The sequence below is a fragment of the Prinia subflava genome, chromosome 8 (assembly GCF_021018805.1).
Source record: "Prinia subflava isolate CZ2003 ecotype Zambia chromosome 8, Cam_Psub_1.2, whole genome shotgun sequence".
NCBI lineage: Eukaryota > Metazoa > Chordata > Aves > Passeriformes > Cisticolidae > Prinia > Prinia subflava.
Genome location: NC_086254.1, coordinates 12808073 through 12824286, shown reverse-complemented (window position 1 = coordinate 12824286; position 16214 = coordinate 12808073). Strand labels below are relative to the sequence as shown.

At 60.7% G+C, this 16214-nt stretch overlaps 1 protein-coding gene across 2 annotated transcripts in view; it reads right to left on the bottom strand.

Annotated features, from left to right (window-relative positions):
* Positions 1–995: 995 nt before the first annotated feature.
* CSNK1G2 (casein kinase 1 gamma 2) overlaps positions 996–16214 on the bottom strand; it is a 43665-nt gene continuing 28446 nt past the window's right edge. The window contains exons 3-13 of one of the 2 annotated variants that reach the window (XM_063403136.1): positions 10706–10746; positions 10116–10185; positions 9599–9747; positions 8210–8444; positions 7930–8015; positions 7479–7563; positions 7254–7402; positions 6757–6840; positions 5151–5255; positions 3434–3540; positions 996–2946 (exon numbers count right to left, since the gene is read on the bottom strand). In XM_063403136.1, coding sequence (XP_063259206.1) covers positions 2892–2946; positions 3434–3540; positions 5151–5255; positions 6757–6840; positions 7254–7402; positions 7479–7563; positions 7930–8015; positions 8210–8444; positions 9599–9747; positions 10116–10185; positions 10706–10746 — 1166 coding nt within the window. In that variant the 3' untranslated portion in view covers positions 996–2891. The remainder of the gene's footprint in view (positions 2947–3433; positions 3541–5150; positions 5256–6756; positions 6841–7253; positions 7403–7478; positions 7564–7929; positions 8016–8209; positions 8445–9598; positions 9748–10115; positions 10186–10705; positions 10747–16214) is intronic. The other variant, XM_063403135.1, reaches the window with a different exon arrangement.

The window sequence follows — 16214 nt, the reverse complement described above, 5'->3', positions numbered from 1 at the left end:
GGGGATCCTCACCTGGGGTGAGCTGGATCCTCGGGGTCCTGAAGCCCCAGCAATCACTGCTGGGGAGTCCAGACCCTCAGGGTGTGAGGTGGTGGTAGGAGGGCAGCAGGACGGCACAGGGTGGGCACACTCTGCGCTGGGTGGTGTCATTTTATGACTGTATTTCTTGAACCTGAATTGGAGGGTTTTGACTATTAAAGGCTGCCTCAGCCAGTCCAGGCCTGGGGGGGAAAGGCAGATCCTCTGGCCTGTGATTCCCAGCACGGAGAGGCTGTGGGGGCTACTGGAGCAGGGATGAGGGTTGGACTCTGCTCCCAGCACAGCTCCCACTGTCACTCAGCACCGCGGGGCCAGCAGGGCCCTGCCCTTTGCCCCTTTGTAGGAGCAGTGGGGCTGTGGTGAACGTGAGCCCCTGGGCCTGGGGCAGCTTCCCAGTGCTCCAGACCGTGCTGGAGCTTGGCCTTGGGGCCCTGCAGTGCCAGGGGCAGGGGGAGCCCAGCCTAGCCCTCACCCCCCACACTGTGCTCACCACGGCACACGGTCCTGAGGCCTCAGCTGGATCATGCTGGGCCCAGCACAATGTCCTGGCCTTCCTCCTCCTCCTCCTCCACGATGCCAAGGGCTCCCCCAGCTCCTGTACCCAGCTCTGAGCTGTGGTCCCAGGCTGGACCCTCATTGCAACCCCTGCCCCTGCCGGAGCACTGGGCTCAGCTGGGAGTTACCCTCCTCCACCATCACCTTCCTCTCTCACAGGCTTTACAGGAGCATCCACGAGCCTGGGCAGGGCTGCCCAGAGCCATCAGCTTTGCTGCTGCTCCCTTGACCCGTCCCCCCGAGATTTTCTCCTGCTGCTCCAGGAAAGGCTCCTGGGCAGAGAGACCCTGCCAGGGGCTGGGGCTGTTCCCACCCACTACGGAGGGAGCCCCAGTGAAAAGGGGGTGCTTGGGCAATGTCCTCACCCTTGGGAGCCACACAGAGAAACACAGAAGAATGTGTTGGGTTTTAAAGATTTTTATTTAATTTTTTTGTTGTTTTTATTAAAAAAAAAAGCCCCTAAATTCTATGGCTTCCAGGAAGCATCAGAGAAATTGAAATGCCATTTCTGTACACTTGGTTTTAAAGCAGTAACTAAACTCGCAATGGAACAAACGCTCTCACGTACAATCGCAGTATTTGGACTCCTCGCTGGAAGGACAGAGAGTCCCAGGCTCGGGCCGCGACCCCGGCGGCCGAGGGTGTGCGGACAGAGCCGGGCACACCCCGTGGCCGCCCTCCCTTCCCCTCCGCGACTCCTCTTCGGCCTCTGCCGGGGCTGCTCTGAGCCGACGCGCTGACAAGGGACCGCTTCCAGTGAAAATTTTAAGGCGATTTTTAAAATTCGTTTGTTCGCCTCGCTGGGGACACGAGGTCAAACGTTGCACGTCCCCTTCCTGCCATGGCCAGGGACGCAGCAGCAGCTGGGGCTGTCCCGGCTGCCGCAGCCCAGACAAGCTAAAGCCGGGCTCAACCCCGAATTTAGGATGAAGAAGGGTCCTGGGGAGGGCACGGCCCCACGGGAGACCCCACGCCGCCCCAGCCCCTCCACAATCCGGGGTCTCCAGCCCCCCCCGAGATGGTCAGTTTTGACAAATGTTTCAAAGCAGCCACAGATGGTCCCATCCCTCCCCCGCCCCCCCAGCACAGCCTCAGCCCCTTCTCTTGGGGCAGAACAACAGGGTTTTGGTAAAGGTAAGTGTGTGTCCCCCCCAGTGTGTCACGATCAATACACACGACAGCGCACGGGGTCAGTCACGTGGGGAGCTGCAGTGCCCGGGGGTGCCGAGGAACACGGGGGTGCGGGGGGTGTCCGTGTGAGTTCCAAATCCTCCATTCCCCCAGCCCAGGGGCCGGGAGGATCCCACGAGCGGGGATGCCACGGTGGGGGAGCCACGCTGGCAGAGCCACTCGCCCCCGCGCCCCTCCCAGCCCGGCCCGGCTCCCAGCCCCAGCCCCCGGGGGCAGCCGCGGGGCCTCGGGGGGCTCAGGCTGTGAAAGCAAGAGGCCGATCAAGCCCTGCCCACACCTACAGCTGTTGTGGAAACATCCAGCCCCAAGACATGGCAGCACCAGAGACGAGGCTGCTTCGCTTCCCCTCCCTGCCTTGCCACCGCCATTCATGGGTCCCTTTGGTCTCGGCCGTCCCTGTCCCTGTGTCCCCCAGCCCTGGGAGTCTCGGACCTGCTCTCGGCGGGACCGGACGGCGCCTGTATTGCTCGCAAAAGTGCATCGTAAATGATCTGTAAACGCGTTTCCTCTGCCCGCCCCCGCGCCCCCGGCTCTCCCCGCCCGCCGCTCGTCACCACCGGCCTGACCGAGGGGACCCGGCGGGGACGCGGGGCCGGAAGGAAGAGCAGAATTCGGTAACACTGAAGATGACGGTCAAAGACTGACGACTCAGCACTCTGCACCGAGACTCACTTTAAATTAACTTAAGAGACAAAGAAGCAACAGAAAAAAAAAATATTCCTCCTTAGCCCACTGCTCTCGAAATTGTCTTCGTCTTCTTCTGACAGCGACGGGTCAGAGTCTGTAGTTGATCCCCATTTCTGACTGGTTATAAACTCAAAGCAAGTGACGCCGTGGGTTCTTCTCTTTCTTTTTTTCTGTTTGACGGACGCAGGAACTTCAGCGAAGTTGGGCTTGGTTCGAGTAAACGGCCACGAGTGGCGGAGGAAAGGACAAGCAGTTTGGGGAGGCCCCGCTCCCCGCCTGCGAGGGGCGCTGGGGGAGCCCGTCCGGCCCGGCCCCCCCGTCCCCGTCCAGCCCGAGGGGCCGGTGGCTCCGCGGGTCAAGATCCAGCCACGGCCAGAGGGAGAGGAGCCAGCGCTCGCCGCTCCGCCCGGCCCGGCAGCTCACTTGCGACGCTTGGTGGTTTTCCTCTTCCTTCTCTTGAAGAAACAGCAGCACCTGGGGACAGAGGGGACCCGTCAGCGCCAGGGCCACGGCACGGGGCAGCAGCCCCGGGGTCAGGGAAGACAGAAACCCCTTGGTGCCTTGGTGAACCCCACATGGGCAGAGCTGCTCCACCAGGTGCCCCAGGTACGTGGCAGGGGCTCGATTTGGGAGCACCACAAAGGCCACCGAAAATGACACCTGCCACAGCACATGGCACTGACCAGGGGAGTGACACTGAGCATGGCACACAAAGCTGGGCACATGGCCAGGGGCAGGGCCAGGCAGGGACTGCAGAGAATGAGCAGTCTCAGATTCATCCATGCCCCTCTGTGCATGGGGGAAGGGCTGGGGCGGTGGTGGCCCTGCAGGGACACCCCTCATGGGGTGCCAGGGTTGGGCTGTTGCTCCCCGCAGGGCACTGGACAAGGCCTCCCTGGGCAGCTGCTGACCCCTCCTCCAGCCCAGCACTGGCAAGGGGGCAGCAGGGCTGGGGCCTTACTTTGTATCGTCTGTCACCTCCACCTCGGTGGGGGCTGTGATGGGGGCGTTCGAATGTCCTGCCGTCGGGTCATCTGTGTTCAGCTCTCCGTTGGTGGAGCTCATCACCTGGGGAGAGATGAGTGTCAGCGGGGGCAGCTCGGGGGTCTGTAGCCCTTTCCCTCCCTGTGGGGCACAGGAGCCACCCAGGAGAGCCCCCCAGCTGTGCCCGGGAGCACCGAGGTGCCCTTGGTGGCAGGATGGTGCCCTCGCCCAGACCGCAGTGTTCGGCCTCAGTGCTGAGCTCTCCCCAAGAGCCCCATTGCACAGAGAGGTCTGAGCCCCTCAGAACACCCCTGGAAGGACCCCAGCTCCTGGGACCCCCTGCGCCAGGAGAGGGGCTGGCTGGCAGCCAGCTCCAGCATGGGCAGGAGACAGGGCCTGGGAAAGCTGCGAGGAGCCCTTCCCACAGCTGAGCATCTGAACACGACTTCTGCTCCACGGCACCAAGACCAGCCCAGTGCCCACCCTGCGGGCTCAGGCAACCCTGAGCTCCTGCCTGCTCACCAGGGCAGCAGGGTCAGCCACAGTGGAGGAGGACATCCAGGAGGACATCTAGAGGACATCCAAGCCACCAGGGCAACTGGGAGGTGCCTGAACCGCCATCCTATGCTTGCTGCCCACAGGCAAAGCCAGGAGCTCCCTGGGGATGCACAGGCCAAACACTCCAAGCTGCTTGGCCCCGGTGCGGAGCCTTGGCCCTTCCCAGCCCCTCGGAGGAGCAGTGCCCAGCCAGCAGGGCCACGTCAGGCTCCAGCCCCTGACACCAGCACAGAAACCCCTGCACATCCCCCCACAGTGCCGGGCACAGGCGGAGCACGGCAGGAGGGTTTGCAGAGCAGACTGGGGAGGAGGATGAGGGACAGGACAGAGGCAGAGCACGAGCTGGGCCCTCCCAGTGCCTGGCCCCACGGCCCGCCTGGCACCACGGAGTGCCCGGGGCCGGGATGGCAACAGCGGGAGCTGTGCCCAAGCCTGGGCCGAGCACCAGCAGAGTCACTGTGGGGCAGCAGAACGAGCACGAGCGGCGGGGACGGAAGCGGAGACGGAGGAAGCAGCGCGGGCCCAGCCGGGGGACCCGGCATGGATGTCCCACCATCCATGAGGGATGGACCCCCAGGTCAAGGCAGAGCTGAGCAGCAGCGGGCAGGAGGCGGCGAGGGCGGCGAGCACGGTACTGAGGGCACCAGCACAGGACCGAGGCAGGGGGACACAGCCAAGGAGTGCCCGGGAAGGGAGGAGAAGCAGGGCTTGGAGCCAGGGCTCCAGTCAAGGCGCAGGGAAGTCCCTGCTCAGACGAGCGGCACCAGGGGCACAGCGATGCCCACCCAGCTGCCGTGCTGCGGTGTGGCATCCATCCATCCATCCATCCATCCATCCATCCATCCATCCATCCATCCATCCATCCATCCATCCATCACCAACCACCCTCTAATTCCCCCTGGCAGCACCAAGGGAGCCCAGCAGCCCCTGGGAAGCAGCATCAGCCTCGTCTGCGAGCCGTGAGCATCCCATCGCACCACAGGGACAGGCAGCATGTGCTGCAGCCGGGGCAGGACCCTGGGATGTGCGGCCCCGGGGCGGGGGAGCGGGGCTGATCCCGGCTCCGCGGGCAGCCACGAGGCCCAGGGCGGCTCCGCTCCCTCCCGCGCCCGCCCCTGCCCCGTGGTTTCATGTACCTGCACGGACCCCCCGAGCCTGCCGGCTGCCAGGTGAGCTCCCAAAGGCTCCTCGGCAGGCTGCCCACCGGCCTGAGGATCCCACAACTCCGTCCCCTCGGGCGGCTGCTCGCGACAGGCAGGAGGAACAGAATGAAAAGAAACAAAAGAAAAGAGGGAGAATGGGGAAGAGAAGGGAGAAGTGGAGGGAAGGGGTGGCAAAAGTGGCAAAGGGAGTCCAGAAAATAAGACATGCAAAAGCAAAAACATGACCGGAGCAGCTCGAGTTGGTGATTGCAGAGCGCACCCGTGCAGCACCGTCCCGGCGGCTCCAGAGCGGTCCCTGTGGTGACAATGGGGGTCCGTGTCCCCCTGCCACCTACACACACCCCCCCAGGGCCAGCCCCACGCAGGGCCTCCCCATGGAGTAGGGCGAGCTCCAGCAGGGCTGGTGGCCGTGTTTGGGAGCCGGCTGGGGCAGCAGAGCCGGGGCTGCAGCCAGGCCCAGGTGACGCCGTATCCCCTGCATGATGCAGCGCTTGGCAGGGCCTGTGTGCCCCGAGCTGGGCTGCTCCTCCAGGGCTCGGCTGCCCCACAACCAAACCCTCCCCCCATGAGCACTGCACGGCCCCACAGCTGCAGGGACACCCTGTGTCCCGAGGCTGGACACTGCTCCCATGCCCTGGGAGCTCTGTGCTTTGCTTTTCCCCCTGCTCTGGAGAAGGGATGTCCAGCATGGCATTTCCCTGGTGCTGGGGACAGAGAGCAGACCTTACTGGGAGTGAGTTCCCAGAAATGAGCCAGAGGTGATTTGAAGATGTTTCTCTCTCCCTAAGGAAGCGCTGCCAGTGAGAGCCAGGGCTGTGCCAGCCTCCCTGGGCTGGGCAGGAGCAGCCTGGAGAGGACAGGGCACTTCATCCCCAGCTCCAGCCCCTGTGCAGGTGCTCTGTCCCCAGGGAGGTTTGGAAGGATGAGGGTTTGTACAGTACTGCTGAACAACACATTAGGTTTGCTCTTGGTGGCAGCAATGCCAGAAACATGTGTCCTGCACCAGGGCAGGACAGGCCACAGCACTGGGTAAGTTCTGAGCAGCCTGGCCCCTTTCCCACACAGCTCTGCCCGATCCTTGCCCCAGGCTGGGCTCTCTGTGCTTTGCCCGTTCCCAAAACAAAGGCAGCCCCAGCATGGAGCAAAATGCTGCCAGGCTGCCCCACCAATCCTGCCCTCCCTTGTCACGTGTCACTGTCCCACTGATGGACGGGCATCACAAGCACAGCAGAGAGTCACCCTTGGCAGAGGTGGCTCAGCCTGCACCAAGCCCTCCCACATAGCCCAGGCTGGACCCTGCCCCACACCAGCTAATGTCCAGGCCTGGCACTCCCCAGTCATGCTACAGCACCCACAGTGCTTCCTCCTTCTTCTGCCAGGCCACAGGGACATTGCCCTGGGTGCCCAGCGAGCCACAGACCCAGAGCTGTGGGAGGGAATTCTTCCCACAGACAGCACTGAGGGAAAATGATGCTCCAGTCCCTGGCACCATCCCCGCTGGGCTCCATGTCCTGGAGCTGCAGCCCAGGCTGCCCATGCCCGTGGCCCCATGGCCCAGCCAGGCTGTGCCGTTGCTCACCTGGTGTTTGGTGTGTGGCTGTGCTTTGTCTCTGTTCGGGGGCTGCACCTGCACCTCGCTGTGCATCGTGCCAATGGGGGTGGGCTGGGGACAAAGGACAATGTCAGTGCAGCACAGAGCCCTCCCAACGCCCCACAGCCAGATCCAACCTCCGGCCAAACGTGCAAAACCCCCCAGAACCAGGGCCAGATCACTGCCCCTACCCCGCCCCAGCAGTGCCATGTTTCGTATCTGGCTGCAGCGAGCTCAAGGAGTGTGCCCATGGCAGAAAGTGAGGTGCCAGCTTGCCTGATGAGGTCCCCTTGGCTTCAGGAGCCTAAGATTCCCGTGTCACAGCCCTGGAGCTAGTGACTGGTGAGGAGGGTGCAGCTGATCCCCTGGACATAGCGTGTGGCAGGGATGGCTGAGAGCCACATCCTCCCTGGCTGGTGCCACCCACCCCGCTGCCGCTGCTCCCCGGGGTGCTTCACCCTCTGCCCCAGTCCCTCTGCACTCACCAGGGGTTTCCCTGCCCAGTCGTATTCGTAGTCGAACACGTAACCGTTCCTCTCGAACAAGTCTGTGAAGAGCTTCCTCAGGTAGTCGTAGTCGGGCTTCTCAAAGAAATCCAGCCGCCGCACGTAGCGCAGGTACGTGGCCATCTCCTCTGCGGGGACACGGGGGCTCAGGGGACACGGGACAGGGGGCTCAGGGCTGGGGGCTGGGCTGGGCACTGCTCTCACCTGGGAAGTTCTCACAGAGCACCTCCACCGGGGTGGCTCTTTTGGTGTCACCAATCTTCTGGTACCTCTCCTTCAGTGTGTCGGCCTGGCGGGGACAAGGGGGGTCAGCACAGGGGCCAGGCACCACCCCGGGCAGGGGAAGGCACTGGGTGCTGTCACACCATGGATTACTTCTTTGACCCCCTTTCCCAGGTAATTCCTTCCCAGGAAACTCCCAGGCAGGTCTGGAGGACAAACCCCGGGGCTTCCAGGACAGCCACTGCGAGAGCAACGGGGGCGACACAGGGAGAGCTGCAGCTGCTCAGCACTGCAAGAGCCTGGCATGGAGCTCAGAGCTGATGGGGTGCCAAGCCTCCAACACCCCAGGGGCCAAACTTTGCCCCTCCCCGTGCCAGGGCAGAGCCAGAGCCACAGGAAGCCACACCCAGGGGCAGCAGGAGCTGGCAGTTACCTTGAGGCCTTGCCAAGGTAGGCTCCCACGGAGGAAGTACATAAACATGTGCCCTAATGCTTCCAGGTCGTCCCTGCGGCTTTGTTCTGTATGGAGGAAAAGAGACATGGGTCAGTTCCCACTACAGCCACTGTCCCTGTCTCCCCGAGATCCTGCAGCACCCCATGTGTCTTGCCAGCACCCTGAAGAGCAGGGGAGGCATCTTGTCCCCAGCCCCACCTCTGGCACCCAGTCCCTCCCTCCAGCCAGGTGGCAGAGCTGGCTGCCTGTGCCCACGCACCTTTTCCCAGGTGGGTGTTGATGCTCATGTAACGCGCTGTCCCTGTCAGGCTCTTGTGCTCTCGGTAGGGGATGTGTTTTTTGGTCTCGGGGTCGATATACTCTTTGGCCAGGCCAAAATCGATGATGTGGATGGTGTGCTGCCGCTTGCTGCCCGGCCGCCCCACCAGGAAGTTCTCTGGCTTGACATCTCTGTAGATCAGGCTTTTGGTGTGGACATACTCCATCCGTGTGATCTGGGGCAGAAGGAGATGTCAGTGTCAGGGCAGAGACCCACCCTGTGTCCTGCACACCCCTGCCCCAGGCCCTGCTGCCTCGCCCCTGCTCCCCTCAGCCTGGCCCCACCCCAAGGATGGGCAGATCACCTCCTTCCCACGATGGGAGACTGCCCCAGGCCAGCTGCACCTTGGGCACGCAGTGAGATGCCCTGGGCACACAATGAGATGCCCTGGGCACGCAGTGAGATGCCCTGGGCACGCACTGAGATGCCCTGGGCACACAATGAGACGCCCTGGGCACACAGTGAGATGCCCTGGGCATGCACTGAGATGCACTGGGCACACACTGAGATGCCCTGGGCACGCAGTGAGATGCCCTGGGCACACAGTGAGATGCCCTGGGCACGCAGTGAGATGCCCTGGGCACGCAGTGAGATGCCCTGGGCACGCACTGAGACGCCCTGGGCACACAGTGAGATGCCCTGGGCATGCACTGAGATGCACTGGGCACACACTGAGATGCTCTGGGCACGCACTGAGATGCCCTGGGCACACACTGAGATGCCCTGGGCACACACTGAGACGCCCTGGGCACACAGTGAGATGCCCTGGGCACGCACTGAGATGCCCTGGGCACACAGTGAGATGCCCTGGGCATGCACTGAGATGCACTGGGCACACACTGAGATGCCCTGGGCATGCACTAAGATGCCCTGGGCACACACTGAGATGCTCTGGGCACGCAGTGAGATGCCCTGGGCACGCACTGAGATGCCCTGGGCACACACTGAGATGCCCTGGGCACACAGTGAGACGCCCTGGGCACACAGTGAGATGCCCTGGGCACACAGTGAGATGCCCTGGGCACACACTGAGATGCCCTGGGCACACGGTGAGATGCCCTGGGCACACACTGAGATGCCCTGGGCACACACTGAGATGCTTGCCTAGGCTCAGAGAGGGGATGTGAAGGGGTGGAGAGCCCTCCCTCAGCAGGGAGGGGTGAGGTATGGCTGAGCCAGGCTAGGATGTGCCAGTATCTTCCCCCCATTCCCCGAGGGATGCCCACGCTGCCTGCCCAGGGTGCCCACACACCCCCCACTCCCTGCGGCAGCCAGGGGGCCCAGGGGGGCCGTGCAGGGCTGCAGGGGAGGCGCAGGGGCTGCACCCACCAGCTGGATCGCGATCATCAGGACGGTCTTGAGCGTGAAGGTCCGATCACACAGATCAAAGAGATCTTCCAGGCTGGGTCCGAGCAGCTCCAACACCATGGCATTGTACTTCCCACAGGGGCCAAAGTAGTAAACCTGAGGAATTCCTTCTGCAAGCGAAAGAGCAGGGGCTGTGCAGGGCTGCAGCAGGGCCACGCTGTCACAGCCACGCCACTGCCGGACGTGGCTGCAGAGGGGAGATGTTCCTGCACTGCCCTCCCTGCACTGCCAGCCTGGCTCTGCTCTGGCAGCAGGCGGAAGGAGGAAGCTCCATCTGCATCCCTGACTCTGCTGCGGGGGCGGTGGGGGGAAAGAACTAAATCAAAGAGATCAAAGATGAGACGAGGCGTCTGTGTAAAACCAGCCTCTGCTTGTGGAGCAGATGGGAGTGAAGTTGCAGAGTCATTCAGGGAAAGCCTCTCTCCCAGCAGTGCCCCTGGCAGGCAGCTCCCCAGGGCAGCTCAGCCCAGCCCCGTACCTGCATTGCCCAGCTGTTTGTAGAACCGATACTCCAGGTGCAGCTGGGGGGCCCGCGATTTTATGGGTTCCTTGGAGGAGAGAAAGGAGAACAGTTAAGTAGGAAGCAGGATGATCAGGAGGTCTGGGTGTCAGACACCTTCACATGCTGGCAGCAGCTGGGACTGAGAGCATTTGGGTTTGGGAGCAACTAGTATGAAATGGAGATGAAGCCTCAGGGGATGATGAGAGAAAATCAGCCCATATGGGAGCCAGATCATCTCATCCAGAGAAGGGAAAACATTAATGGGATCAGGTACCAGTGGGGCCACCCTCTCTGCTACTGGCACTGGCTGAGCACAGCACAACCATGGTGAGGACTGGGAGAAGTGAGACTCAGCTCCTCCCTGCCCAGACCCTGCTCACCCCAGCTGCAGTGACGTGTGTTCCCAGACTACCCTCAATTCCGAGCAGGGAGCTCTCCCGCAGCCATCACATCCATCACATCCCAACCTGCTCCACCCGCCCCAACACCGGGGGAGGGAGAGAAACCTCCTTCCCAAAGCCCCCACCCCGACCACGGAGGAACTCCCCGGTCTGACAGCTACTCACCAATTTGATAGCTACGTATTCATTTGTGTAGAGATTCTTCCCTGCAGGGAGAGACACAAAAAGGCGATGAAAAGCAGTCCCTGCATCACCCCCAGCGCACACCCGCCACTGTCCCTGAGGGCTCCTGGGCTCAAAAACATCTTGAACAGGTTCTGCAGCTCCCACAACACCTGAAGGAGCCTCAAGGCAGAGCGGGAACAGAACCCACTGTGGGGAGTTGCAACACGCCTGCTAATTATTCCCAGGTGGGGTGTGTGGATTCCTCTGGGATGGGGAGGCTCCTGGGGGCTGCAGCAGGGACAAGGCTGAGACTTGGTGCTTCTCCCAGCCCCACAGGGACAGGGGGGCTAGGAGGGATGGCCAGAGTCGGGGGACACTGAGGTATGGCCAGTGGGACCCTGCAAAGGGTGGCAGGGAGGAAGGACAGCCAGGAGCACTGGGGCAGCCAGCAGTGCTCTGAGGGCACCACAGGCAGGTGGAAATCTCTCCCCCATGGCCAGGGTCACTCCTGGGAACAGCTTGTGCATATCGTGTGTGGGAATCAGCCTCATCCCTGGGAGTGCTCCTGCCCACCCATGGGCACAGGGGAAGCTAGGAGCAGATCCATGGCAGGGCCCAGACTGTACAAGGAGCTGAAGGCTGCAGGGAGAGTCCAGGGGAGTGAAGGAGCAGCTGTGGCAGCCAGCACCCTGTACAGGACTCCCTGGAGGGCTCCACACCTGTATGGGACTTTCCACACAACAACCACAGGAAGGGTGAGCTCAGGGTGCCTCCACATGCCTCCAAAATCAGGGGGCCAAGAAAAAGGAACACACCTTGGAAGCATCAGCACAACCTCTGCTCAGGCCCATAAAGGCAAGGAATAAAGGTTTGCAGGAATAGCTCTGAGTGTTCCCTGTGCCTGCAGGAGCCCAGGCAGGTGGGGGTTAAGGGCAGCAGGTTCCCTCTAGAGCCAGCAGCCCGCAGGTCCCAGCCATCCCACTGCCTGACGTGCGGGTATCTGATGGAGCTGCATCTGTCTCCTCGGATTTTCTCCAAGCAATTTGCTTAGGGAACAAGCTCCTCCTGGCATAAGATTTCATCTGCTCAGACTGCTGCTCTCCACCTGAAGCAGCAATAAATCCTGGCCGGGTGACATCAGAGCCAGCTGCTGAGCGCCACAGCCGGCGGCAGGATTACGGGAAGAGGGATGAATGGGAGATATTAATGGAGCAGCTCCTCCCAGGCATGGGCTCTGCAGCCAAGGAGGGGCTCAATCCTGCGGCCTCCCTGACCCTCTCCCATCCCAAGGGACCTCTGCCAAGCCACTTTGTCTGCTGCCTCTGCATAAAGCAAATCCCTTCACAGCGATTAGGGAGAAGGGGATTTGGGAGGGAGGGAGGAACGTCTGGCAAACGCAGCATGTGTCAGATCCAGAGGGTCTGTCCCATCACACACTGACGCTTCCTGGGGAGCAGGTGGGACACCCCCACACCTGTGCATGGCCCCACAGGGCTGTACTGCTCAGTCCAAAACAATTACTGCTGCCTTCAGGGCAGCAACACGCGATCAGAAAACTCACAGCTGGATTTTCCCTGAGGTCAGGCAGGATCTGAAGGGGGAAAAATGTAACATGGCAGGAAAATTGCCAGAGGGACACTGCAAAAGGGACTCAGCCCAGCAGGGAGGGAGCAGGGATGGAGGCAGGAGCATCCCCAGCAGTGGCATCTGTCCTGTCCCCACCACACAGGACCCCAGGGGCTCACTAGCACAGAAAGCTACCAGCAACAAGGCTCTGGAGCTGTAAGCATTCTCCAAGCCCAAAAATGAGTCCAAATCATTTGGTACTCCCCTGGTTCAGGACGTCCTTTGGGGGATTTGCACACAGCTGATGGACAAGATGGGGAGCAGAGACAGTATGGACTGGTCAAATCACCACCCTCCACTTCCCCTTTCTGAATTAAAAAAAGGTGCAAATAGATGAACTGGCCTGTCATGAGATTAATAAACCAATAGAAAAAGAAAAAAAGCAAAAGAGCAAGGAAGGGAGGATTCCTTCCATGCCAGGGAACTCCCCACTCCAGCTCCTGGAGCCACCTGCTCTGCCCCAGTGCTCACAAGGGGGCAACTTTGACACCCAAAATGTGCCAGAGTCCAGGGAGTGCCTGGAAGGACTAGAGCAGGCAGGACTTGCAGCACAAAAGGTGCTTTTGAAAGGAAGTAAAAAACGATGAGATGGGTGGCAGAAAGCAAATATTTACATTGCAGGGGCCTTTGCCCGGCTGGGTGTCGGAGGTGCCTCCAAATGCAGCTGCCAGCACCTGCAGGATGCAGCGTGTGGGATGGCCAAAGGCAGGAACAGGCAGCCAGGCCGGGGTGTGTTAAAGCCCGACGTGGCTCTCTCTGCTGTCCCCTCCCCAGGGACTTGGCAGCAGCGCCTGGCACCTGCTCCTGCACGTCACGGCAGCCCAGGAGGAGCCGGCTCTGCGCTGGGCTCCCAGCTGGATCCCCATCCAAGCAGCTTAGGATCACGGAATCACAGAAACATTAAGGTGGAAAAAGACCTTTCTGATCACCACTCACGTCAACCACCAGCACCACCATGTTCACATTAGCCCATGGCCTCAATGCCAGATTCACACGTTTTTGAACACTTCCAGGGGTGGTGACTCCACTCATACCCTGGGCAGCCTGTTCCAATGCTTCACGACCCTGTCAGTGAAGAATTTTTCCCAATATCCAATCTAAACCTTCCTTTGCACAGCCTGAGGCTGTTCCCTCTCCTCCTGTCCCTGCTCCCTGGGAGCAGAGCCTGACCCCTGCCCGATGCTCCCTCCTGTTAGGGACTTGTGCAGAACCACAAGGTGCCCCCTTGAGCCTCCTTTTCTCCAGGCTGAGCCCCTTTCCCAGCTCCTTCGGCCACTCCTGGTGCTCCAGATCCTTCCTCAGCTCTGGTCTCATCTCTGGACATGCTCCAGCCCCTCAGTGTGAGGGGAAAAGCGAACACTGAGGCTGCCCCTTGCCCGTGGCACAGCACTGTGCCCACGCTGGGAACCTTTGTGCAGCAGCAGCAGCACAGAGCTGTGCTTGGGCTGGGAATGGGAATTTGGCTTTCCAAACCTGGGAATGCAGTGAAGGAATGGGGGATGAGGCAGCTCCATCCAAAGGCAGCTGGGCTCAGCTCTGCCAGCACTGCAACTCCAGTGACAGTGGCTGCACCAGGCCAAGCAATGACAGCTCTGTAGAGTGCTGGGGTTTAACACTATCAGAAGAAAAATGTAATTTTAGAGCTTGACCTTGTCTAGAGGAGGGTCTGAACAACCAGGAGGAAAAGCACGTCTGAGCCTTCAGCAAGGGAGGCAGGAGCAGCAGGAATTGTGTGGGTTCCTCTCTCCCAAAGCCTCCAAAGACACCCATGTGCCACCTCCAGCACAGGGTGGGTCTGTGGCTCCAACCTCTGGGAGGGGCTGAGCCCTTGGCCACACTGCAGGGGCTCACAGGGAGGTCTCTGCAGAGCCCAAGACAAGAAGGGTGTCACGAGCAGTGCACTGAGCCCAGATGCATTTTCAGAAGGCCTTCTGTGGCCCCAAGTAGCTCCCTGTGAGCTCCTGGGAGGCTGCAGGACAGGCCCAAGAGCCACAGCTCAGGAGAGCTTGGGAATGTCCCTAGCACCTGCATGTAACCCTTCCACTGGGGCATGGCCAGATGCAGCAGTGACCTGCTCCTGGTGCACACACTGCACACAGACTCACCCCGTGTTCTTCCCTCCAAAATCCCGAATTTACTTTAAAAGATAATTAATTTCCAGCTTTTAATTTTGAAGGAAAACAGCTGCTGTGGTTCCAAGCTGCCAGCAGCAATGCATGCAGCAGGCTGGGGGAGAGGGGTGGGCACTGAGAAGCTGCAAGAAGAACATCTGCACAAGTTTACTGCTGGAACAACAGCAGCAGCAGCTGCTGCCAGGTCCTCCATTCTTCCCTGCACCCTGCTCTAGGCTGAGGCTGCCCTGGGGCAGGGCACAGAACAGCCTGACAGGAGCACCAGCCTTGGGCCAGGCTCAGGAAGGGGCCTTCAGGGAGTGTGCCAGGACTGAGGGTAACTCCTGGCTCTGAGCAAAGGACCTGCAGAGCACCCAGGTGCTTTGGGCTTAGTTCTGACCTTTCTGCTTAATGTCTGGGGTTTTCTCCTCTCCCCCAGCCCATCCCAAGCACTCCTGAGTAGCTGCTAAGGGGAACGTGCTCCAACAAACCCTCTCTGTGGAGTGTGCTGGCCTGCTGGCAGGGAGCTGGCAGGGCTGCAGCTCAGCCGTGCCCAGTGCCAGGGCACACGAGCCACCAGCCACACTCCTGTCACCCACTGCCACCAGCGTCCTGCTGCCTTGTGTTTCAGAGGGCAGAGTCCCACCCTGGCATGGAGTGGGGCTGGCCGTGGGCAGCACATGGGCAGGGGGAGCTCAGGGGGCTGCAGGCAGCGGGCACTGCCCTGGGATGCTGTTGGGAAGCCCCAGGAGGAGCTGGGATGGCAGTGGACCACAGCTGGAGGCTGGCAGGGGAAGGGATGAGCCTCACCAGCTCAGGGTGAAGCTCCAGGACATGGGAAGGTAACGGGACCCAGCACCCGCACAACACAAGCCTGCCCTCTGTGCCAGAGGGCTGGGGCAGCTCCCAGCCCAGCTCTCCAGTCACACCGCTCCAGTGTGGAACTGGCTGGCAGCACTGCCACACTGGGACTGGCACCACGTCCCTGCATGGCCCAGGATGCCAAGGCCAGCAGGGACAAACGCACAGCCCTGGCAGCCACAACTCCTGCCCACGTCATTCCCCTTCTGGCTTCCCACAAATGCCTTATGCCAATTGTTTTTTTGTATTTCATCTTTTAAACAGATCACTTGATTTTGGACACCTCCTACATGGGTGGACATTTGTCTCTACCTGGGGCAGCTGAGCTGAAGCACCCTAAGGACAGATCACCACGTACCTCTCAGTGTGGTAAGGAAATAGGGCAAAGTGGTACCTGTTTGAGGAAGACAATGTCCCCTTCCTCCATCCCCACCACTGGAAGCTGGAAGAGTCACCTCCAGGTACACTTTTTCAAGATCTCATGGCCTTTGTTATGAGAGGAAAAAGGCCAAAATAGATCTGGGAGCTTTTAAATACTGAGCTGCAGTTTTAAATACTGAGCTGCAGTTTTAAATACTGAGCTGAATACAGAATTCAGTCCTCAACTCCTCTAAAGCCTTGAGGACTGAATTCTCTATTCCCAGGGGAAAGCCGAGTGCCCACAAAGAGCTGGGGGAGCATCCCTGCTCATGCCACCACTTCACAGCAGGAGCCCTCTGGTCCCTTGCCATTCATCTGCAGTTGGAGGAATCCCTAAATCCTGAAAGCATTCCTGAGCCCTGATGCAGTTCGAAGGCACACCTAAGGAAGAGAGATGTGATTTTAGGAGAGAAGCCACATAGCTGTGGCTTCCACTGCCGTGGTGAGATCTCGTGCTCAGGCCTGTATCATGTTATGGCCAGGCACTGCAG